This window comes from Ambystoma mexicanum, chromosome 3q, assembly GCF_040938575.1.
Source record: "Ambystoma mexicanum isolate Mex_15411 chromosome 3q, UKY_AmexF1_1, whole genome shotgun sequence".
Lineage (NCBI taxonomy): Eukaryota > Metazoa > Chordata > Amphibia > Caudata > Ambystomatidae > Ambystoma > Ambystoma mexicanum.
In genome coordinates, this window is record NC_090926.1 from 759,466,346 (window position 1) to 759,492,129 (window position 25,784).

Consider the following 25,784-nt stretch of genomic DNA (forward strand, 5'->3'; position numbering starts at 1 on the left):
TAGGAAGTAAGCTCATCTGTGATCTTGCGGGCGTTGCTTGGGTCCAGAATGCGGGACGGGCGAACCGGGAGTGTGAGGGCCGGTGTCCTCATCGCGGGACCACGCTAGGCTATTTCCTCCTCCGGAATCTCGGGACCTTCGACCAGGAGTTTTGTGTGGGAATATGAGCCGCCATAGGGTCTGAGCCTGCTGACGCCTCTATGGGCGGCGAAGGAGAGGGGCTGGAAGCGTCCGGGTTTAAGATGTTTTTAGCATCTTCCAAGTGGCTAATTCTCCTTACAGAGCCTTTGTAGGAGAATTGCAAAGCAGTGGGGTGAAGCCATCTGTAGCAGACTTTTTGGGCTTGAAGAAAGGTAGTCAACGGGCGGAGGGCTCACCTCCTCTGGAGCGTGAGAGGGGATAGGTCTTGAAAAATCTGGAGGGGGGTCCCCTGGAAGGTGATGTCATCCTTGGAGCGGCTGATCGCCGAGATGGCTTCCTTTGTGGTGAAGAATTGCACCCTAGTGATAACGTCAGGTGGGTCATCCGATTCCACTCCGCGACGAGGGTTCAGCCTGTGAGTGCGGTCTAGGAGCAGCTGCGAGTCATCAAGGTCCGGGAGGAGGGATTGAAAAAAGAGGCCCACGTATTCCACCTGTCCCCTTTCATGGATCGAGGCAGGAACCCCTCGGATACAGAGGTTTTTGCGCCGGGCCCTATTTTCCAGGTCCTCCTGTTTGTATTCCAGAATATCGCATTTGTCCTGCAAGAATCTGATTGAACGCTGGACCTCGGCTAAGGCGAGGAACGATGGTGGGAGCAATCCTCAACCTCCCCCAATCTCTGTTCTGCTTCCGAGACCCTTTTGTCTGTGCTCTCGAGCTTGGCAGAGAGTTCCGTTATGCAGGACCTGAATTCTGCTTTGACATCGGCCATTAATTCTCGGATGTCTTCTCTGGTCGCCAGTGGTCCCTTGTTATCCAGGGATTCCCACGAGGCAGAGGGACAGGAGTCCAGTTTCTTCGTTTTGTCAGAGGACATCAACATGGCTGCTATGTCTGAGGACTTGGAGGGTTTCTGTGATCTAGACATTGTGTCGCTTGTCGGCGGCGACTCAAAGGCCGCCAAGAGCTCTGCAGTCTTGCAAGAAGCCAAGGAGAATCACTTCACTCGTGCAGGTTATAGCCTTGTCCGAAGGGGAACAAGGCCGTGGGCAGGGGCGCCCCAGGAGGAGTTCAGAAGGCTGGATGGGGAGAAGAAGAGTCGAGGGACCCGTATGCGGGTCAAGCCTACCACCAACGTGGGTCGGAAACTCTTGGGGGGTGCAGAGTGTCCAGGCACCGAGGCCGCGGGGAACGACGAGGAGTCCACTAAGGGCGGGCCGCCGCGGAAGCTCTCCGGCGTCTCCCTGGAACCCCCACCCGGGAGTTATGGCCCCTACCTCTTTCTGGCTGTAGGAGGGCTACCAGGCTTGGTTCCGGCGCGGCATCCTCCCGGGGATGACTCAGGGGTGGGCGGGGGGACCCCACTGCATGCCGATCGCCTCAATCGCCTCAGCTGTGGCCTCTGGTGCCAGGGACTCCCCACTTAGATTCAGGCTCCGGCGCTTCGGGGGGAGGGACAAGCCGCTCCCCGCAGACAGATGGTGCCAGTCCGCTCGCTACGCTCGGGTGATCAACACCCCCCGCTTGTATGCTGCGGCCGGGTTCGCCTCCATGTACCTGTGTCGAGTGCACACAGCCGCGCGTCCGCCATCTTGGTTTTCTCGGCGGGAGAGGGGGCCGGGTTCTGGACTGCGATTTGGAGTGTAAAGCTCCGATATCAGGCCCTCATCTCAGGACAGCTTGTTCTCCAGCGGCTGCTACATCTGCGGCCGGGGTCGCTGGATCGATTAGGGCCCAGGGACCGCATAAATTCAAGCATGGCAGCGGGCCATCCACGGGCGGCTTCAGAGGAGCGACCTCATCGAGTCGGCTCCAAGCCACGCCTACCGGCAATAGTGGTTTTATGAGCAGAGCCAACATGAGTGATTACTTACACTGGAATACTGGCATATATTGGTGCAGCCAGAATGGACATGGTTTCTTGCAGTGGCATTACTGGCATTATAGAAAAAGCCATCGTGGGTTGTCTTACATGGGAAAACTGGCATAAATTCCGAAAGCCAGCATAGACATATTTTCTAACTGTGACTTTATGGGCAAAGCAACTGGTACCTATTGGCACAGCAACATGCATAGGCTTTCTTACATTGGCATTACTTACATTATGGATAAAGCCAAGATCGTTGTTCTTGTGTGACAATACTGCCATATATTAGAACAGCCAGCAAGGATGTCTTTTTACAGTGGCATTATGGGGCAAAAGCCAACACGACTGTTTTTACATGAGAATAGTGGTATAAATGACCATATCAAGCTTTGACATATTTTCTTAATTACTTGCATGAAATGTAAAGCCAACATGGGTGTGTTCTTATGTGCGAATTTTGGCACATTTTGGCACAGCCAGCACGATGGTTTTCTTACGGTGGCATTATGTGCAAACCAAACATGAGTTAGTTCTAACATGGAAATACTGGCACAGATCTGCAGCCAGTATGTACTTTCATCTTTTGGGTCTCAGTGTTGGTTGCTGGGCGCCAGGCCCAGCACTGCTCTTCAGTGGTCACACCACCCACAAAGACGGTTGGCTTTCCGTCCCCTCCTTCCCCTTGACCAGGGAAGCTTGTTCAGTCAAGGTACCCACCATCCAGCAGGCGAGTTTCTTGCTCAGCAAGTCACTTTTAGCTCTGCGGCTCGACGTGGCTCCACCCCTCCAGGACGTCAGTGCTCCAGTGGCTCGCCTCTGCGTAGCACTTGCTTTCCTCCCAGTGGAGACGTTCCCCTTCCCTTCAGTTCATTCTCCTCTTATATACATCACTAAAATCAATTAAATGATGTCTTCATTGATCATGGAACTCAGGCGAGGTTCACCATTAACTGAAGGCAACAGAGTCAAGGAAGAATATTCGTGCATTACAGTTGTGTCGGCTTAGGTAACCCCAATTTACAGGCAGGATTAGGAGCCTAAAAACCCTGACTGAATATTGGAAATAGACAAAGTGAAAGGCAAAACCCAGCTTTATTATCATCAAAATAAAGCAAGGACAGCATACAAGCATAAAATGTCATTGCTCTCAGCATGCTTATCAAAAATAACAGGTAGTATACGCACCATTTGTCATAACTGACATCATACATTCACACTTATCAAAACCTACGGGTTACGGGGATTGGTTAAGGGTAGTAATTACATGTACATTCTATGGTGGATTCTATATGGGTTAATTTCCCAATTGGATAATGCTTATCTAATGGCTCCTCCTGCGACCACCTCTAAATTAATAACAGTAAAAAGGCATAATTTCTATAATAAACTATGGGTTGGCATAATACGTACTGGGTGGCCTAACATTGGGAGTTTTGTTTGGTTGGCTTTCTACTGACCAGCCTTGGGCAACTAACAGGTCGTCAAGACATGAGCCGGACAGGACTAGGGGAGAGAGGTCCATGGACTGCTTTCCCTTCAATCAAAGAAAATACCATCCCTCATTTCCAGGCCATCAGCCATGGTGATCTCTTTATAGTTGGCCTTGTGTGGTATCTCATGTCCGGGGAGATGAGTGAGGAGTAAGGCAGGTGTCTAATGATTAGACAATTTTCTCCAAATCAGTCACGTGTGAGGAGATTGCGTTTGGAATAATTTCACACTGCATTTATTAAGATTTTAGCTAATATTAGTGCAAGTCTTATTGTTCCTTTTACCACTGAGGCCACTCTTGAGTTATTCATTGTGGGGTCTTCTTAGGTTTATGGTTTGCTCGCACCTGGCTCACAAGGGCCATTTGTTGTGCTCTTCCAGACTTTCATTAGATGGGAAGTATTCTTCTTATGTCCTAGGAATTGCTCTTTCGTGCTTTCAATGCAACGTTCCGACCCTCCCTAATTTCTCAGTAACCTTGGCTCTGATTACCGGCTACTACCTGGGCTCTGCACAGATCTGTATTTCTGTGATTTCAGCATCTTGAGTTCTCATGAAGCTTTGAGGCCTCCTGTTTAATTAGAAGCGGTTTGTGGCTTCCATTTTGGAAAAGAGGGTTGCCCATTACTGTTGTGTTTTCTATGTTAGTGAGCTATCGTCGCGTGTCGTTCATGTTGCATTCAGCTAATACATTACTTATGTTAGTGTTCTTCATGTCTTGTGGGTGCCATGTTAATATTCTTCATGTATAAATGCATATATTACTTAGTGTTCGTCGTGTCGAGTGCACATTTGCTCCGTGTCTAATGCATGCATATGTAATGTCGCAACGTTAGTTTGGTTTTACTCGTGCCATCTTCAGCTTAAATTGTGTCCATCTCCTGCTGTACCTGCCTGGGTTAAGGATGGTACGTTGTCTTAGTAAATAATGCTTCTCACCTGTGCAGTATTGGGCCAGGGGCGGGGCAGTAGCTACGGATGACGTATTCATCTGTCTCTCAAAAGTTGAAAAAGGGAATGCAACGGTTTTTCAGATATCCCATATATGAAGAAAGGGTGGTTTGGACAGGGAGTTCCATGCTAGAATGGGAGTCCTTGTCCCCAAGAGGGTGGTCACTCCCAGTGTGGTCCCACTTGCTCAGACCCCTAAGGAGTGTCTTGCGTAGCGGGCTCACCTCCCTATCCTCAAAGGGGGTGGCACCCATCTAGCGAGAAGGGACAACATTTTCAGATTGATCACAGTTCTCAGGGAGAGAAAGGATAAATAGCACCTCCAAACGCCTCTTAAATGGTTGTGTCCCCCTCACCTAGATTGATCCCATGAGCACATTTGCTAGAAATATTTATGTCTTTCAATGGAAAAGTTCACCAGGCGCCACTGTCACTTGCTGCTTTAATAGATTCTCCTTGTTCCACCATTGTAGTGGCTCTATGTCCTTGTGTGTCACAACCATTAGATCTTCCCAACCCCCACGTCGCTCTTGACAGCTGTTCATTGAGCGTCAATTCCATGAGTCTCATGTATAGGAGAGCATATGGCACTAGGTTAATGCATGATGCCATCATACCAGTTTTATTATGTTCCAGATGGTGCAGTAGTTGCACTTTGGTCTTTGTGTGCACTTTGCAATGAGAGGCACTATTTCCAGTTATCAGCCAATCATCTAAATATGGGTACACATGTAATGCTTGTCTGTGTAGATGTGCTGCCACCACCAATAGCAAATGTGTAAACACTTTTGATGATACTATTCCAAATGAGTGTTGCAAGGTAGAAAGTCCACTTTTTGTCCATTGTAGGGGTCTACTACATTGTGTGCTTGTCTTCTGTGATGCTCTGACCAGTTTTCCCCAGTGTATTCCATCTAGTTCTTACTGAGGATGTGACCCTTATGGTCCCTAAAGGTGGGGGCAACTGCTAGGAAAAATCACAAACACTTGAAAGAGACCCCAGGGTTAGACACAAGTGGGTACCCCTGGTATAAAATACTGCAACAACACACAACCCATTAGCATAATTGGAAACTACTCAGTTGCTAACACACTATTTTAATTATTATTATTATAATACAATGGAACATACATTCATTCAATAGTCACATAAAATCATCATCAATTCATCAACCCTGTATGTGAAACACAAAAAAGTATAAACACAAAAACATATAAAATTGTTAATAGTACAATTGTAAGACAAAACATCAAATCACTGCAAACGTAATAAATACACTCTGCTCATACTCATTTATGCCCATACATTCTTTTTTAAAGTGTCTAGCGCAATCAATCATTGATTCTAAGTATGTTTAATGCACCCACATTCAAGACAGGACAACCTTTGTGGCACATTATACTGAAGAATTCAGAAAAACTATTATGTCGGAAAAGGATGCCCTAACACTGCTATACAAAATTGTAGGAAAAAGATGGTATACAATTTCCCTTAGGCCTACGCTACATGTTTCTTTCCACATTTCAACTAAGTGAACTATTGCAGGAGCTTTATCAGGGGCTTGCATATACCTATATTCAAGGAATCCCTCTTCCATCCCTCTTCATCACTACATTAATTTAGCCAAAGCTTCATGCACCTAACTCTTACTGCGATCCTTTCACACTCTAGAAGTGAGGAGTAAGATCACAAGAGGGAAGAGCATTCCAGTGGGCTTGATGTTCGTCGCCACCCCTTTGGCAGCACAGTCATTTTCGGATAAATCAAAAACAATTTAACTGGCAAGAGTGGGGGAGACTAGTGGGTTAAGGTGACTAGATGAATGCTTCCAGAACTGACACATAAGCTCCTCCTTCCATTTGCCAAAAAAATTCTGGAAGTATCTCCAATTGTATCCCTTCTTTTTTCCCCTGCTGAATGATGCAGAGAACCCTAACCCCAAAGAATTTCCATATGAGATTTTTCTGAACTTCTTTGTCCCTAAAGAGGTGGGCAACTTCTTGGGCATGCTCCTCCCTCATAATGAAAATGAGAAATCCCTTTTCTAACATGAAAAAGGCCCAGTAAGCAGGCTTGGGACACCACATCTTTGATGAAGCATTGGAAGGTTATCCGAATGCATGGTCACTGAGCCTCAAAGATGCTAACATGCCTGTGATCACCTAAGGATTGCTGCATATAACTTATTGGTATCCTCTAAGGTTGAGCAAACTTGCTCCCTCTAGCACATATTATGGCATACCACGGGTGAAGAAATTCTGAGACAAAGCTATAAAGCTGTCTGATGTCCTGGGTTGAATTTGCCTGTATCCTTCTGGGGATTTGGAAGGTCTCGGAGGAGCTGAATAATTAACAAAGCCAATGGTTAATCTTGATATTTGTTAATATAAGGTGGCAGTGATGAGAAACTGCAAACATTTCCCCAACAGCCTCTACAAAGAATTTAACAAACAAGGCCACAGCAAATCTCATTAATAAAAGGAACCATCCAGGCAGACAGAACAGGCCTAATATGAGTCTCTTCTCTCTCCCTAGTTTAATAAGCATATGGTGTTTCATTCTTGCACATACTCATACTGTTGGGGCTCTGGCAAAGTGGGTAGGAGGGTGAGAAAGTGGGGTAAATTGGCATGGATGGGTGTTGGAACTGTTTATTTTTAGCAATGCATTCCTCAACAGTTGTTCATTTATTCTTTTAACTTTCTTGTGTGAATAAAATGCCTATTACATTTATATTACAAAAAAAAGATTGCAAAGAAGGCGGGCCGGCTGAGTTTCCTTGGCTTGTCACACAGTCTGGAAAATAGGTCAATTAGAAGCTTAAAATGTTTTAATTTTTTGCAGAGTATAGGTTCAAAAATCCAGAGTGTTACCTTTCAGAATGGGGGTGTGTGGTTGGAGGGGGAGTCCTCCTAATTAACATTGTTGAAATGTGGAGCAAGCAGCTCAGACAACCATTTTTTGGTACAGTCCTGCTTTTTAACTGCATCAATCCCTTCCCATCTCTTAAATCTTTTTGGAGAAAAATGGATGCCAACTTCACTCAGTCTTCAGTTCTCGGTTATTTCAGTTGGATGATTTAATACTCGGTTTGGCCTGGTGGATGATATTGATATAGATTGGTTAAAATGGTGAAAGCATTACCTATTGGCTGGTTTTCATTGTGAATGGTTTGGTTTGTCTGTTGGAGGCTTTGGTTTCTGGTAGAATGTTTGGATCTCAGTTTTTTCTAGTATTGATCTTGGGTTTCAATATGTTTAATCTAATGAAAGTTTAAATTCTTCAAGGTATATTGGGTTTTATTCTTGATTACTTTTACCTGGTGGACATTTTGGTTCTCAGTTGCTGTGGCCTAATTGCATCATTTGAGACAACTGTTAAATCACTCACTGGCTATAGTAACAGGAACAGCTGCTGCTCACCTGAGATGGTGTTTTCGCCTTAATAATTATTTCTGTTTCTTTCACATCGAACATGACCTCCTGTAAAACACAGAAATTAAACTGTGAAAGCATAACACTGGCTCCGAAGCCACACATATTTAACAATTCAGTAGTAGAGTATTTCTGCATAACAATGGTACATGGTAACTGCCTGGAAATAATGCCTACTTGTTCTTACAATAGGGCAATATCACAGTTTTCGGCCTTTTAGCATTATGAAAGTTGTATAATTTAGGACCCTACAAGGCTTTCATTTATTTATTGATTGGTTGATTTGCTTATCCTAACAGGATAATCATATATGGTCTGATGAACTGAGTAACAAGCTTGCCCATACCTAAAAGGAAGAAGAGCATAGTTTCAGCTCCCGAGATAAGATCTTACACCGACTTGTGAAATTCAATCTGTTTCTCACCTATCCCAGCACAGGTATGAAGCATTAGAAGAATCCAGGGAGGCTTACACAACAACCTTGCTTCTGAAGGAGGGGCGTGGCTTGGCAGCCATGGAGTAGGCTGCAACTCCAGAAATCTCTGTGATCTGTCAGATGATCCGAGGAAGCGTATGCTGCCATACTTAAGATTGAAGTCCTAAAATAGCACCAAAAGTGCGTGAAGGAGGAGAGACCAGTAAGTCACCATCAGCGAGCAAATTGTGCCAAGATAAGAAGTAATAAGACACTTTGTATCTCGGGTCGCGAGCCGTGGCAACAACAACAAGATGGCGGCTACCCAAGACAAAGGGATCCCGGTGCCGACGAGAGCAGTGAAGGAGCATGCTGCGGAAAGGGCGGAGGACAGCCAGCAAGCCGCCGTGTAAATACGACCAGCTGTGGCAGCGTTGGAGTGCGGGCCCCCGAGCGGACGAGGAAAGCGGGGCATGTATGCCCGCTAATGCGGCTTGCGAGATAGCCTGAGCGGTATGACCGATTGGGCATACAGATGCTCACTGGGGAGCGCACCGAGCGGAGGCGGAGTGTGCAGAGACCGGCCCGGCATCGAGGACAGCAGGACTAGCCCCCAGTGAAAGCGAGGCGGTTTGCCAAACAGAAGCTGCATGGAGCGCATCGGGCAGGCAGAGTCATCAGTTAAAGTAGCGGTGAGTCCGGAGCCTGCGGTCAACAATATTAAAAGTGGCGAGACCCGGGAGGCGCAGACACACAGCCAGTGGGCATGCTATAGGACAAACACTAATTGCCGGTACAGGACAAGCGTATATTACTGGGGAGAGGGGTCTGGATGCGAGGCCTGAGGAGAGGGTTTGGATAATAAACAGTAGACGCTCTCCAAAGCCTCAGAACGTGCTGGGGGCTAAGCCAGGTGCTCGCCCCCGGTGCTGGGAACGGCAGTGGTGAAGCACACATATAGTTAAACAACATTGCCAACAAGCTACAAAGACAGATCTGGATTGATGATACACGACATAGCACTGAAGGACAAGAGGAATACATCGGATAACATTAGGCTGATTGTCCTCAAAGAAACAAGATACAGGAAGAAGTAAGCTCTGTAAGAGGGGGAGGGTGGTCAAAGACAGTGAAATAAAGAAGAAGATGAAGTGGGGGAGAAGACTTAAGCAACTCTGAGAACTATACGGGCCGGATGAGAGGAGAGATACAGGCCAATTACATGCTTACTACACGCTGCCCAAAAAAGACAGGCAGAGCCGAAATGCCATATTGCGCGTAGCACCACGCTAAGGTACAATAAGTGCTGAAAGGTCCACCTGTCAGTGGTTTGACGCTATACACAAACCCACGAGGAAGCACTGGAATAGAACTGGATCCCCCCCCCCCTCTGAGGACCATTGAGCACAGGTATCCCCCAAAGTGTGCAGAAACACCGGGACAAGGCCCCCCCCCCCCGGGTGGAGGCACATAAAGAGTGGTGCAAGCACAGCAAGCAAAGGTAACGGAAAGGGATACAAGAACAAAGGAAAGCCACAGACAAATGCATTGTGAAGAGTGGTAGGGTGGATAAGCTGACGCACAGGCCTGGCGCGGCGTGGGACCCAAGTATAACCGCAGCAAGCACAGTTCAAGATCGAGTGCAAGGACATTGCCTGGGAAAGCGATCAACAGGGGGCGCGGACACTTATAACAGCTTAAGGGAACCTAGGGGAAGTGTAACCAGCGGACCACCTGGGAGTGCGGGCCCGAGGTACCACGGGGTGAATAATGTCTGCCAAGGGAGGTAAAACCAAGGGCAAGCAACCCACAATGGACATTTTTGCAAAGGCGCAACAGCCGCCCAGAACCCCAGCTCAAGGCGGTGACCCGGTACCTGCAGACGCAGCTACACCGCGAGAGAACCACTTGATCCTAACGGCTATCACGGAATTGAAAACCTTGTGGGGAATAGTGATGGCAGACCTGAGGACCGCACTGGAAACGAAAATAGACTCAGTGGGGATAGAGGTCAATCTGCTGAGACAAGATATGAGAGCACTTGCGGAAAGAACGAGTGGCCTAGAAAGCGCGGTGAAAACCCATACGGATACTAGCACGAGTAATCCCAAAGAAGTCCACATACTGAAAGAACAGGTGGCCAACCTGGCGAATCAAGCGGAGGAGGCCGAAGGAAGAGCGCAACGCAATAACATACGCGTGGTCGCCCTGCCGGAGGTGGAAGAAGGCCAAGACCCCACGGACTACGTGGAGAATGATTATACAAGAAATCGGGGCTAGTTAGCTCTCCCAGGGGTTTGCAATCGAACGTGCGCACAGGGACCGGATGAGGAAACCGCAACCTGGAGCCCCCCCCCCGAGCGATCATAGCAAAGATCCTGAACTATAGAGACAGAGAGAAGATCTTGGAATTCTTCTGGAAAGGAGGGACGATAAAAAGGGCGTCAACAACCATTACAGCATACCTGGACTATACCATGATGGTGCAGAGGCAGCGCTATAGCTATGTCGCGGTCAAGAGGAGACTGCACACTGCCGGATTTAAATATGCTTCTGTATCGCCCAAAGCTCAAAGTCATACATAAAGGTAAAGCGCACTTCTTTGACACTCCGGAGGAGGTGGTGGCATGGTTGGATGCACATGGCTGCCCGGAGCGACAAGGTCGAGAGGAACACAATAAGTGAATGAAAAGACATGTATGATAAAAGGCGGGGGAGGAGACCAGGGGCAAAGAATGTAGAACTAATTGACATAACGGGGCTAGGAATATAGTAGCTGGGATTGGTATCACGTGACATTTGAACGCATTGGACTAGAATATAAATTGCAAAAACCGCATAGGTAGCGCTTAGTGTGCTTAACCGGATTAACAGAACAGGAGTCATAAAATGGAGTAAGTCCACCCCCGGAAAGTAGAGTAGTAGGATTGCCACTAAGGCGATATCACCCTGCTGAGCCGGGAGTACAGCAATTGCTGGAAAAGGGCTAGATGCGGGGGTTCCTGAGATCCAGGCATGTAGCTGGGTAACAGTTAAATAAGGGTAGGGGTAGGAGTGTTGGAGAAGTTGAAGTGCTTATAGTTAAGGGGAGCTTTAATGTGAGGAGTTTTTATTGGAGAACGAGCCTGCATGTAAGAGAGGAGGAACCTAGACATGGACTGGATTGGTGGAGGGAGGAGCGGGAACCTATTGTGTAATGGGAGACCTTAAAGTAGTTACATGGAATGTGAGGGGGCTCAATAGCTATTTAAAAAGGAATAAGATTATGATGTATCTGCGTAGGCAGAAAACAGACATAGCCTTGATACAAGAAACACACCTCATGCGAGAAAAGCTGGAGGTGGTCCGGAAGAAGTGGAGAGGGACCTTAGTAGGTGCAAAGTATTCAGCCTATGCTAGAGAGGTGATTAACTGGGTGGCACCGCATGTCCCGTATCAGCTATTGCAATCCACAGTTCGGGCAGACGGAAGGATGGTGATAATAAAAGGGCTGGTGGAAAACAAAGAAATATGTATTATAAACGCATATGCCCCGAATCAGGACACAGCGGCATATTTCAGAACCCTATATACTAAACTCGGCAGGAGTTTAGGGGAGGCAGCGATCTGGGGAGGGGACTTTAACTGTGTGTTAAACCTGAAACTAGACAGATCAGATAATAAAATAGAGAGACCCAATCCAGCTGCTAGGACACTGCAATAATTGCTAAAGGATTTCGGGTATGAGGATGTATGGAAGTCGCACCATCCACAAGTTAGACAATACTCTCACTACTCAGCCCCCCAGGACCTACACACCAGGCTGGATTATGTGTTTGTCACACAAGACTTAATGACAGAAATAGCGCAGCCAGAATATAAAGCGAGGGTCCTTTCAGACCACTCGCCACTGATACTAGTGTGGCAATACCACCCCCGAGAGCGAGGATAGCGACATGGCGCCTCAGAGCAGAGGCGCTGAAAGATACTATTTTTAGGGAGGACTTGAGAGAGGAAATAAGCTATTTTGAGATCAACACTGGCAGTGTGAGACAGCGGGCACGTTCTGGGAAGCCTTTAAAGTGGTAGTAAGGGGGCTAGCTATAGCCAAGTCCAAGGGATTACAAGGAGGGATCTTAGTCGAACTACAAGATGCAGAAACAGAGCTAGAAATAGCGTTAAGAAGAGGAGGTAATACCAAGGAGGATAATGAGGTAATATTCAGGCTGCAGCAGAAATACGTAGGGTACTGGGAGAGCGGTGCAATCTCAACTATAAAAAGTATATAGAGAGGCAGCACGCAGGTGGGGACAAGCCAGGGAGAGACCTAGCGTGGCTATATAAAAGCGAGACCCCTAGACCCGCAATTCAAACGGTAGTTAAGGGAGATGGGTGCAAAGTAGACACCCAAGAAGGAGTTAATCAGGAGTTTGCAGATTATTACCGCCTCCTGTATGGAGATGTAGAGGAAAATGATAGCAAGCAAATAAGAGAAACGCTGGAGGATATTGGACTGCCGAAAATTAGCACACAAGAGCGAGAGGAGCTGGACATTCCGATCACTCTAGAGGAATTGGAAGAGGTAGTAAGACAGCTACCCACCAGCAAGACACCGGGGGCCAACGAACTCCCTAGTGAATTTTATAAAATGTACAAAAATGAAGTACTTCCCCCGCTCTTAGAGATGCTAAATGAGGCATATGAAGTTGGTAGATTACCGGAGTCCCTAAGAGAGGCGATTATCATACCACTCCCCAAACCCAATAAGTGTGGCCAGGATTGTGGCTCACATAGACCCCTATCAATGTTGAACCAAGACAGTAAAATATTAACAGCCGTCTTAGCAAACAGGATGCGGAGGGTCATTGATAAATTGATACACCCTGACCAGACCGGTTATGTCCCGAACAGGAACATATCCAACAATCTCAGGCGACTCCATCAAGTCATCGAACACGCAAATGGGGATGCGGGCGAGATGGCAATAGTATCACTGGACGCAATAAAAGCCCCTGACTCGGTCAAATGGCCATGGCTAATTGCGGCCCTGACCAACTACGGAATAGGGCCGGGGATACCTCAGATGGGCTGAACTATTATATAGCGCACCGTTGGCCAGGGCCAAAACAGGAGCAGTAATATCAGAGAGGTGGCGGCTCAGCAGAGGGACTAGGCAAGGATGCCTGTGGTCCCCCATGCTGTATATCCTGGCCCTAGAGCCCCTGGCGATTTACCTGAGAAAACAATATGACATAATAGGCATTACCATAAAAGGTGAGTCGCATTTAATCTCTTTATATGCTGACAATATGTTGCTGTATTTACGCTACCTGGAAGAAAACCTCCAGGATGTCCTGGAAGTGATGGAGAGATTTGTAAAGTTTTCAGGCATAGCTGTGAACCCCCAAAAATCCTGTATATTCCCATTGGGCAGATATGTAGGGATCACATTTGAACAGTTACCAGTTTTGCAGATACCATGGGAGGTCAGCACGTTTCGATACCATGGGATAAACATATGCCATACGGTAGAAGCAGAGCATCAATACAACACAGAGAAAGCCATCAAGAATATGAAAATAGTATGAAGTTCTGGGTGAAGCTCCCCTTGGCGATGATGGGAAGAGGGGCAATGCTTAAAATGGTTGTTCTGCCGAGATTGTTACATTATTTAGGAAAAATCCATACCTGATATCCAGGCGGTTCTTTGCCAGGTTAGAGAGCATATGTAGGGAATTCCTCTGGCACGGGACGAGGAACAGAGTGGCCCTTTGGAAACTAAAAACTCACACGAGAAAGGGGGTATAAAACTGCCAAATTATGAAGTTTATTACATAGCAAGTCAACTGCAATATGTGGCTAAATGGCTCTCTGAAGTATCAACCTCAGAATCCAGGCTTTTCCGACAGGATTGTGCCCCATATTTCCTAAAAGAGATGATGTGGTTGCCCAGGTCTGAAATGGAAGGCCACCCAAAATTGATGATACTCGGGTGGGAGATATGGCGTAGAGCCTGTCAGATGATGGAGAATCCATCCCCGTGTTCCCCACAAGTGCCATTAGTCGCACTGGTGGGAAAAGAAAAGCAACTAAGACTGATGATCAGAAAGCATTGGGAACCGGTGGGAATAGCAACAATGGGCAATGTGTGGCAAGAAGGTAGCATAAGGGACTTTGAGGGGCTGAGGGAGGAAACTGGGTCACATATGGGACAGTATATCACGTACCATAGGGTAGTGCTGCGAATCAAAGTGACGTGGTCCGAAGTAGTACTAGAAGATGAACCGGACACCACCATAGATACTATATATGACACAGCAGAGGGGGGACATGAGATATCCAGAATATATGAGCTGATGATGTCCAAAGTGGGGAAGAAAGTGATACAACTGAGACAGGATTGGGAAGAGGAAGTGGGTGCCCCAATGAGTGATGGGATGTGGGAACGAGCCCAAGGATACCACAAAAAAGTGTCAAGAAACGCAAGACTACAGAAGATACAATTATATATAACTCATAGGGCGTATATGACTCCCCAAAGGATAGCCAAATTTAAAAACATAGGACGACAATCATGCCCGAAATGTGATGAAGAAAACGCTGGAATGGTACACATGTTCTTGTCATGTCCAGTAATAGAGAGATTTTGGGGAGAAATAGCACATAGGATGGAAGAAAAAGGGATCAAAATAGTGGTGGATACAGTGTGGGCTTGCCTGATAGGAGGGTTTCCTAGTCCACGTAAACTCAAGCATGTGAGTAAACTGAAAGACCTGCCGTATGTACTTGCAAAGAGGAGAATTGCTATGGGGTGGAAGGTATACCATACCCCAAGAATAGAAGTATGGTGGAAAGACCTACAGAAATGGACGGAGGCTGAAACTACTGTATGGCAGGAAGCAAGCAACGCTGGGGGAGGGGGGAGGCTGATACCTTGATGGCTTGGAAGCAACTAATAGCTGCATTATTTGGGCCCACGCAAGACAGGTTGAGTGACCAGGAACCAACAGAAACCATTGAAATGGAATCCATATTACAAGACAACGAAATAGCACATGAAAGGGAGTAGGCTCAGAAGGGTGGGAGGGAATGGGCGAAACAGTGGACGCAATTAATCGATGTGTATTTGAAAGGTTTTTATATGCACTGTAAGTTTGGTTTGTGATGTTTGTTGAAATAAAATCAATAAACATTGTTTTAAAAAAAAACCTTGCTTCTGAAGGAACCACAAGTGCATGAAAGCCACCACCAAGACACCAATAAGTGAAGACTCTACACAAACACAAAGGTCTAAGACGTCCTATATGCTGACCCCCATGTGTGGAGTGACCACCACACCCACGGTGCATAACCTACCACTGCCTCACTGCCTTGGGAGGGAGAGCCCATAACTCCATACTGTCACCGAAGGGAGATGACCCTACTGCCATCTGAGGGAATGCCTGCCATGGCCTGCCTCCTCTGACAGATGAATTCTTTTGTTCCTCTCACTCACTTAAGCAGAGAGTGCCCTAATCCCTCACGGCATATGGCGGGAGGGCCTTACAAGCCCCCACTGCCATAAATGAGAGAGCCTTACACTTCCTCATGATCATGATTAAAGAGCCTGTCAAACCATCACATCCCATGAGTGGAAAGCTCTGTACAACATTACTGCTTTGAGAGGTGATGCTGTCCCAATCTCACTGCCATGAGTGCAGATTACATCAAATGTTCACTGTCATTTTATGTTATTGGGCATTTGTATAGCGCTTTAAACCATTGGTATGATTCAATAGTGCTGTGGTTTGAACGCCCTCAAGGACCGTTGTCCAGGTCAGTGGAGAGAGTAGTGTAGTAAATAGTGCTTGGTTGCACTCGGTAGTGCAGCCAAGGTGGATTAAATGGTATGTAGCTGCATTCACGTGCTAGGAGTGGTACAGTGGTTGCGTGGGATCAGGAAAATGTGTGCAGTAAGGCCAATTGGGACTTGGGTAGCTGCATTCTGGCGCCGGTGGAGTTTGTGAATGGGATTATGTGTGCATCTAGGCCGATTTTGTGGGGCATAGCTGCATTCTAAAGACTGTTGGGTTGATCATGGAGTTGTATGAGTATGTGTGCAGTTAAGCCAAATTAATCAAGGGGTATAGCTGCATTCTATTGTTTGTTGATGCAGAGGATAGAATTAGAATATTGGTGTGTTTGAGTGTCTGTGTAGATTGGAGGGAGATCCTGTTCCTGATGACCTTCCAGTGCCTGTCGAGGTCACAGTATCTCCCTTTTGAGGCTATTAGGCTAAGGTCATCCCTGTGTCTTGTTGGATCTGCAATTGCTTATTGGAGTACCGCTGCATCCAGATCAGTTCTATCGGTCCTAGCACTACATCCTAGAAATTATGGCTGGTGCTTGTGACCCCCAGTCCAGCATCAGCATCCGTGGTGAGGTCATCCCTGTGTCTTGCCGAGTCTGCAATTGCTTGTTGGTGGTACCTTCTTGGAGCAACTCAAATATGGTTAATGCTTTGGGATTACCCATCTGTTGATGGTGACTAAGCCACTAACTAACATGCACACTACTAGCAGTGCCTTCTCGGGTTACACACCAAGCAAATATGGTCAGATTTAGGCACTCCTTGACTGCTGCATGCCCCCAACCCCAGTGACCAACTATCATCCACAACGCCAATCACACCTTATTTGGGGATTGCCAACCATGTACACACTTTTTCGTCAATCATGCGCAACATTTGTTCGTTATTCTTTAACCAACACTCTAGCCCCGAAATACTGACTGATTAGTTTCACACGAAAAGACTACAACGCTGCAGCCAGCTTAACCCCCTCAATGTTACACGTTCAGCCAATCAGCACTGAGCACTTGACTGGCCAATCACGAGAGACCACACAGACTATTTATAATGCAATAAAAGAGGGCGGCCCGGCATCAAAATCTAACATCACTTGCGCCATAGATTTCACGCTTGCAGTACACATTACTGCCATGAAGTGCCTTTGTCCATTACCACCCGCCATGGCACGGCCCTATCGACCCCACCCTATTGATTCACCCCCACACTAAGCTCCTTGTCTCCAGCCTTCGCTCTACACAGTTGTGCCTTCTTACTCGCTGTACCGCCATGGCGACCCAGGACACTCTCCCCAACGGCATATTCTCCGCTCTTGACCCTCACACATGGCCCAAAGCCACTGATCCCTTCCCAGGAGGGTTGCGTTCCAATTACTTCCACCACCGGCCCACAGGCCGTTCTCAACCCGCCAGGCCATCACTCCTCAGACAAGGCTGGACAGTACAGGATCTTACCCTAACATCAAGGAATCAGGCATGCACACATGCCTCCCACTTCACCCCCAGGCGGACCCTCTGGATCCACCATTCTAGGCACATCAAGCCTCAGCCAACTAACGGACCCTCATTCATCCAACTACGCCACAAGGATCCTTGGTCATAACTCAATCATCCATCCCAGAACCACTGGGCCACACAGGTACATTACCACCACCCCTGTATGTGTACTCCACAGGTTGTTAATCAGCAGAGCCTGCCCCCTGTATGCATGTACACCTCTTCCACCCCCCGCTATCCCCTGTATGCATGTACACCTCCCCCACCACCCCACCACCCCTGTCCCCCTGTATGCCTGTACACCTCCCCCCACCACCCCCCGCACCCTCCTGTATGCTTGTACACCTCCCGCTGCGCCCTGTATGCATGTACAACTCCCGCCACCCCGCTGCTGCCCCCTGTATGCATGTACTCCTTCCCCTACCCCCCGCTACCCCTGTATGCATGCACACCTCCCCGCCACCCCCTGCTTCCCCCTGTATACCTGTACACCTCCCCTCTCACCCCCGCTGCCCCCTGTATGCGTAACACCTCCCACCTCCCCCTGCTGCCCCCGGTATGCATTTACAACTCCTCCGCTGCCCCCTGTATGCATGTACACCTCTCCCCTCCTTCCCCCCCTGTATGTCTGTACACCACCTCCCTCTCACCTCCCGTCTAGCCACCTGTGCCATCCCCGCTTCACCTACCCCAGTAAGTGTATGTAGTTGCCCACCATACCTTGAGTTTAGCTCCACATTATTGGCCGTTGATTGGAAACCTATGTACTAGTATGCACTTGCCACTGTCCAATACGGAACTGGCCCCATGCTATTCTATGTTGACACTAACCATGCGCCCATATGTAGCTTGCCTCCTCTGTATTCTGTGCCGAGCACCACGCACTTACCCTTTGACTTTGTCCATGCATATATGTGTTGTTTGCTGCCTCGCAACTTTTGGCCGGTACCTGTATGTGCACACTAATCTTTGACCACGCAAATGCTTGTAACTGCCACCATGCAACATGTGGCTGACACCATGCTCTTACCTACCGATACTGACCTCGCAACTGTATGTGGCTGCCGCTGTGTAAGATGTGGCCGTCACCATATACTTGCCCACCAATCTATGTAACTACTGTTAAGCTCTTATTGGAATCATATGAAGCAACATGCATGTATGTATGCCTTCTAATGCACTTATGTAACTAAGTAAGCCTTAACAGCGCCACGATGCCCAAGGGCCATTTGGCGCTGTACAAATGCAAATAAATAAATAAAACATTTTTCTCTTAACACATGGTAGGATACCATATCTACATCTAACATTACTCCCTTGGCTGCATACAGCACAGTATCCACACCCTCAATATCTAACATCTAACACTTTTCTTTTTCTCCTTTCCTCCTTCCCTTGCTAATGACATGATTTGTGTTCATTTTGTGTTTTTTCTATGCTTCAAACCGTGTCACCAACAAACATGCTTGAATAATTCTGAAATGTCTATCATTTTAATGACTCAACCCTGACCAATGTACATCTTTGTTTACCCAGTATTGTCACCACAATTACCATGTATGCTATGCTTTAAAACGTAACCGTTTCATCTTCACATCGGCGTACCAACATCCCAATGTCACGTTTGTTTGTTTGTTTTAATATTTATAATGTGCACCAGACCCAAGGGTATCAGGGCGCTATAGGCATCAAGAGGGTTGTTCAGCTTCGGTTACATTGTTGTGCAAGATCATACATTTTATACAATAATTTTTACACAATAAATTGTGGGTAGGCAATATGTACAGAATACAGGCATAAGAAGAACAAGTTACTTCTTACCTGGTAACGTTCTTTCGATGGAATGTTCCTCCGACGTATTCCTTATCTTTGATAGATCATCTCCCAGCTTGCTGGCCTCGGAAACTTTTTTCAGTAGAGGGCACTGCGCATCGACGTCCCTCGAGCCGATGTCCCTCGACAGCCTCCGTATCGGCGCCGACGTCATCACGTGTATAAATAGACACGCGCAGCGTCCGTTGCTCAGTTCTGTTTTGACGTTAACAGTTGTTTTACATGAATTGGTTATTGACCTTGAAGGAGCGTAAGCTGCAACCACAAGGGAAGTATTACTGCGAGGATGGATGGGAGGGGTGACAAGGAATACATCAGAGGAACATCCCATCGAAAGAACGTTACCAGGTAAGAAGTAACTTGTTCTTCGAAGGGATTGTGTCCTCCGACGTATTCCTTATCTTTGATAGACTCCCACAGCAGTGGTGTGTAATTGGAGGTGGGAGTAAAACGTCATGTTTCCTTTTAGGAATGAACAGAATGTAATACGGCTTTGCCAAACCTAGTCTCTTGACTAGAGGAGGAATCCAGGTTGTAAAATCTTGTGAAGGTATGTGCGGACGACCATGTGGCAGCCGGACATATGTCTCGAACCGGAACCCCTCTTTGGAAGACCGAGGAGGCTGCGATACCCCTGGTTGAATGAGCCCTAAGATTTTGAGGAGGCTCTTTCCCTGCTAGTTTGTAACATTCCAGAATGGCCAAAATAATCCATCTGGAAATGGTTTGTTTTGTTATCGGTAGTCCCAATTTGTGTCCTGAGTAGCCTACGAACAGTTGGTCTGCTTGCCTAATCCTAGCAAGTCTGCTGATGTAAAAGCTTAAAGCCCGCCTTGGGTCCAGCATATGCAGCCTTTCTTCCTCTTTCCCCGGATGGGGAGGCGGATAGAATGAAGGTAAGGTAATTTTCTGAGTGATGTGGTATTCAGAAACCACCTTTGGGAGGAAATTAGGCTTCACCTGTAGGACAACTTTGTCTTCATTAAAAATTGTATGAGGGGGTTTACAAGATAGAGCTTGTAATTCGCTCACCCTTCTAGCAGATGTTAAAGCCACTAATAAGACAGTTTTAAGGGTGAGAAATCTTAGTGAACAAGAGTGGAGTGGTTCGAAAGGAGTACCCATCAGGAAATGTAAGACTAAATTTAAGTCCCATAAAGCAACCTGGAAAGGTCTTGGAGGGTAGACATTAGTTAATCCCTTTAGAAATTGTATTACTAAGGGTAATTTGAAATACGATGGCTCCTCTGCAGTGCGCTTGAAGATCGATAGCGCTGCGAGATAGCACTTGATAGTGCCAAGTTTGAAGGCCTGAATTTGCCAAGTAGAGTAGAAAGGATAACACCGTTGGTGTACCACATGAAAAGGGGTCGATATTCTCTTCTCTACACCAGCTGCAAAATTTGTTCCAACGGCAGCGGTATAAAGACTTTGTTGCTGGCCTTCTGGCCGAAAGCAACACCTCCATGACGTCATCAGGGAGGTCCCAATCCTTGTATATCAACCTTTCAGAAGCCAGGCGTGAAGGTTGAGGGTTCTGATGTCTGGATGGAGAACCTGACCTCCCTTCTGTGAGAGAAGATTCTCCTTGAGTGGAAGTGAATTGGAGGGCAGATGGACATGCCCAGAAGGTCCGGGTACCACGTTCTCCTGGCCCAGTCTGGGGCAATTAGGATCATCGTCCTCCGGAATCTTCTCAACCTCCTGATCATTTGAGGAATGACAGGGACTGGTGGAAACGCGTACAGGAGCGGAAACTCCCAGTCCACTACGAACGCGTCCCCTAGAGCTCCTCTCGGGGGAAATTCCCTTGAACAAAACAGATTGCACTTCCTGTTGGTACTGGTGGTGAACAGATCCACTTGAGGGGTTCTCCAAAGGGCGAAGATCTCCTGAAGGACTTCCTGAGCTAGTTCCCACTCATGGGAGACTGTGCCCTGCCTGCTCAGAGCATCCGCCGTCAAGTTCTTCTCTCCGGCTAGGTGAACTGCCGATGGAGAGATTCCTTCTTGAATTGCCCAAAACCAGAGCTGCATTGCCTCTCTGCACAGTGACAGTGATCCTACGCCTCCTCTTTTGTTGAGGTAGTGCATGGCCACTGTGCTGTCCGTCATTATCAGGACATTTTTCCCCCTGTACAGATGGCAGAAAAGCCTTCATTGCTAGTCTGATTGCTCTTATCTCTAACAGGTTGATATGTAGTCTGGACTCCAATGGAGACCAACGACCGCTGATGGTCAAGTCGTTGGTATGGGCTCCCCACCCCGTGAGTGAGGCATCTGTGACTACTGTTATCTCCGGCCATGGTTGCCAAAACAGTTCTCCCTTCAAGATGTTTTTCTGGCAGGCCCACCACTGAAGGTCTCGAGCCACCTTATCCGGAACCTGAAGGAGGTCTGTCATTCTCCCTGAGAATTGCGACCACTGAGTTCTCAGTGCCCACTGAGGAGATCTCATTCCCTGGCGAGCCTCTGGCACAAGGAAGATGCAGGATGCCATGAGGCCTAGCAACCTCAAAAAGTCGAAGGCTGGGAGACGTTGGGCATTTTGAAACTTGGTGACCATCTGCAGAATATCTTGAGCCCTCACCTCTGGTGGCGAGGCTTTTCCCAGGGAAGTGTCCAGGACCGCTCCAATGAACTGGAGTCTCTGTGATGGTATCATCTTCTTTAAATTGAGGGAGAAGCCCAGTTTGTGAAGGAAGTGGCAGACATAATCTAGCTGAATCTGAGCTTGTTCCGGAGATGCAGCTCTGATCAGCCAATCGTCCAGGTAGGGGTAGACGTGAATCCCTTCCCTCCTTAGACTTGCAGCACTACCGACATTAGCTTTGTGAAGACCCTCGGGGCGGAAGTCAGCCCAAATGGCAGAACTCAAAATTGATAATGAGAGCCGCCAATTGTGACCCTCAGGTATTTCCTGTGTTTGAGATGGATTGGCACATGGAAATAAGCATCCTGGAGGTCCAAAGATACCAGCCAGTCCTGGAGCTGGAGGGCCTTAAGAACCTGAGAGAGAGTTACCATCTTCAACTTGTCCTTCCTGAGGAACTTGTTCAATTCTCGTAAGTCCAAGATAGGTCTCAGTCCTCCGTCTTTCTTCAGTATGAGAAAGTAGGGGGAGTACCAGCCCTTGTTCCTCTCCGCTACAGGTACCGGTTCTATGGCACCTTTCTCTAGCAGGTCTACAGTTTCCTGTAAGAGGAGCGGATCTGGAACTTTCAAAGAGCTGTTCCCCAGGGGATGACTCTGAGGGATGCGTAGAAAAGGCAGGAAGTAACCTTGGGCAACTGTCTCCAATGCCCAAGCATCTGACGTAATAGCCTGCCATTCCGTCAGATGTTGAGTTAACCTGCCCCCTACCGGTGTCTTGTGAGTAGAGTCCTCAGAGCGGTTTGGAGGCGGCTGATGCAGATGCCGAGGGTAAAGAGGCACCTGCTGCTGCTGCGGCTTTTGTATTTTTAACCCGTCCCCCTCGGGTGAATTTTTTCTAACCCCTTTGAACCGGCTGTCCTCTGTCTCTTCCGAATGCGGAATAGAAGCGAAAGGACTTACCTCTCCACGAGGTTCCTGAGGGGCGATATGGTGTCTGACGGATTGCAGCTCCCAGCGATTTTGCTGCTGCCTTTGATGTTTGTAGTTTTTCTAAACTGTCATCCGCCTTCTTACCAAACAAAGAAGACCCGTCAAAGGGCATATTCAAAAGTCTGCTTTGCACATCTGGAGCAAAGCCAGACTTTCGCAACCAAGCAAATCTCCGGGTTGTTGTACTTGCCACCATGGCCCTGCTGTTGCTGTCAGCAGAATCGATGCCAGTTTGAAGGGATTCGCACATAGCGTCTTTACCATCCTTGATGATGTTTAGGAGCGCGTCCCTTTCTTCTCCCTCCGGGAGGAAGTCAGCCGCTGATGAAGCACACTCCCAAAGTGTGTGGCTGAACCTTGCGAGTGTACAAGTAGCACTGATGGATTTCAACGCCATGCTACATGCCGAAAAGACTTTTTTGACCATAGAGTCATATCTCTTATCATCCCTGTCCTGTGGAACAGTAGGGTAAGGCGATTTACTACCTGAAGAAGTAGCTGCCTGAACAACCAGACTCTCCGTAGTTGGGTGTTTGGATAAATATTCAGGGTCAGCAGAAGACACCCTGTATTTAGCTGATAATTTTTTGTTAACCGCTGGGATTACCTCAGGTGTTTCCCAGTTTGCCAATATTCTCCTTTGTAATGCCGCATGAAATGGCACCACAGGATCCTCCTGTGGACCTTTGACCAAGATGTCTGTGAGGTCGTCTTGCTGAAAATCAGGTGAGGGTGTGGACCACCCCATAAACTCTATTATCCAGGCCATCAAGGTTCTATAACGGGTTTCAGCATGTTCTCCTGGGTCCGGTCTGGCAAATGCCACTTCTGGGGAAGTGTCCAACCCACTTGCTTCCTGTATGGATTCTTGGAGGTCTTTCAACCTACCTTCCTCAGAGGTAAATTCCTCTGGTACAGGAGTTGCAGATCCCTGCAAATCAAAAGGTCTTTACTGATCCGAATCCTCCCATTCTTCATAAATAGGTGATAAGACTCTGCAGTGATCAGGTCTTGAAAATGGTATAAATCCCATTTCCAGAGCAGAAGGGTCCAAATTCGTCATGATTGGCTGAGAAAACATAGACGTCGTCGACGCGGACGTTAAAGGCTTCGAAGCCATCGAAAAAGGCGTCGAGAAAGGTGGTAGAGGCCTCGATGAACTCGAGAGTATCGGAATTCTACTCCAGGTTGTCGACGACATTCTCGTGATCGAGGCTCTGGGTATGGCCACTGGATGTGAGGTGGCCGTGGGTTTGTCCTTTCTCGGCGTCGACTCGACTGACCTGTGCGTCGAAGAACCCTTCGATAACGGCGTCGAAGATGCCGATCTATACGTCGAAGGGATCTTCGACGACAGCGTCAAAGACTCGACTTTGCCTTTACTCGAGGGTTTGTGACGCTCTCGAGTGGCTTCTTTCGCCGGGTGCTGCGACTCGCAGCGTTTTGATTTTTCGGGACTTTCACCCAGGGTATCACCCTCAGCAGTCTTCGAGGGGGTCGAGGCCTCTTTCTCGAAGACGCTCTGCATCTTTTTCCTGAATTCCTCCCACTCAGCCTGAGAGCTATGTTTTGTGGGGCTGGAGACCCTTTTGGGGAAACGGAAGAAGAAGACGACGAGGAAGGGGATCTTCGACGTCTCTTTTTAGAATGCTTAGATCTCGAAGAGTGATGGGAACTGCTTCGAGACCTAGAACGAGAATGTCTTTTGTGATAGCGAGGAGACGAATGTCTCGACTCCGCCGAGGAAACTTTGGAAGAAGTTTTAACTGCCTTACCTCTCTCGAGCTTCCCCTTATGCTCCTTCAAGGCTTTCGCCGTCATGGACATTCAGTCCTCGCACTCCGAACAATGGTGCTCGATTCCCAGGCACCACAGACAGATCCTGTGAGAATCCGTCAACGACATTTTCTTTCCACAGTCTCGACATTTTTTGAAGCCGGACGTGGAGTCGTCGGTTCGGGTGAGGAAGCCATCGAGTACGAGTCGGTATTCACGAGGAATAATGAAGTATATTTGACTGAAGAACTGAGTAATATTCCGAGGCCCCACGAAGCGCGGAAAAACGGAATTGAGCAACGGACGCTGCGCAAGTCTATTTATACGCGTGATGACGTCGGCGCCGATACGGAGGCTGTCGAGGGACATCGGCTCAAGGGACGTTGACGCGCAGCGCCCTCTACTGAACATTTTTTCCGAGGCCAGCAAGCTGGGAGATGATCTATCAAAGATAAGGAATACATCGGAGGACACAATCCCTTCGAAAGGGAGGTTACACACTACGGCATAAAACATTGTGAAACATTATATACAGTATGTACAGGCGAGGCAGGCATTGTATTCCAAGTGTAGTGGAGTGTCAGAGGTCATTTTCCTTGATCCATTGGATGAGGTTGGTCCTAAAGCGTAGATAGGGTAGTCCTTCCCTCAAGGTCGGAGGGAGTTCCAGTATTGGGCAGCTTTGACCGGGAAGCTGCTTCCACCAGTCTTTGCACGTTTAAATCTGGACACTGATAGGATGTTGGCGTTGGCCGTTCTCGAGTGACGGTTGGAGGATTGTCTCGTAAATCTGGCTATGAGGTATTGTGAGGCGGCATGGTGGAGACATTTGTGTGTCAGGGAGGCTGTTTTGAGGAGAATTTTGTCTTTCGTAGAGAGCCAGTTATTAGATCTTTTGAGGTCAGAGATGTGGGCTTTTTTAGGGCTGCTCTCAAGGCATTGTTTTGTGAAATCTGGATCTTATTGGT

The 25,784-nt window shown here is 47.7% G+C and overlaps 1 protein-coding gene across 3 annotated transcripts in view; it reads right to left on the reverse strand.

Moving 5' to 3' along the window:
• LOC138582953 (uncharacterized) overlaps positions 1-25,784 on the reverse strand; it is a 1,114,886-nt gene that overhangs the window by 164,359 nt on the left and 924,743 nt on the right. For 2 of the 3 annotated variants that reach the window (XM_069654749.1, XM_069654751.1), the window contains one exon: positions 7,876-7,935. The exons of the other annotated variant lie outside the window; for it this stretch is intronic. In XM_069654749.1, coding sequence (XP_069510850.1) covers positions 7,876-7,935 — 60 coding nt within the window. The remainder of the gene's footprint in view (positions 1-7,875; positions 7,936-25,784) is intronic. 3 annotated transcript variants of the gene reach the window in all.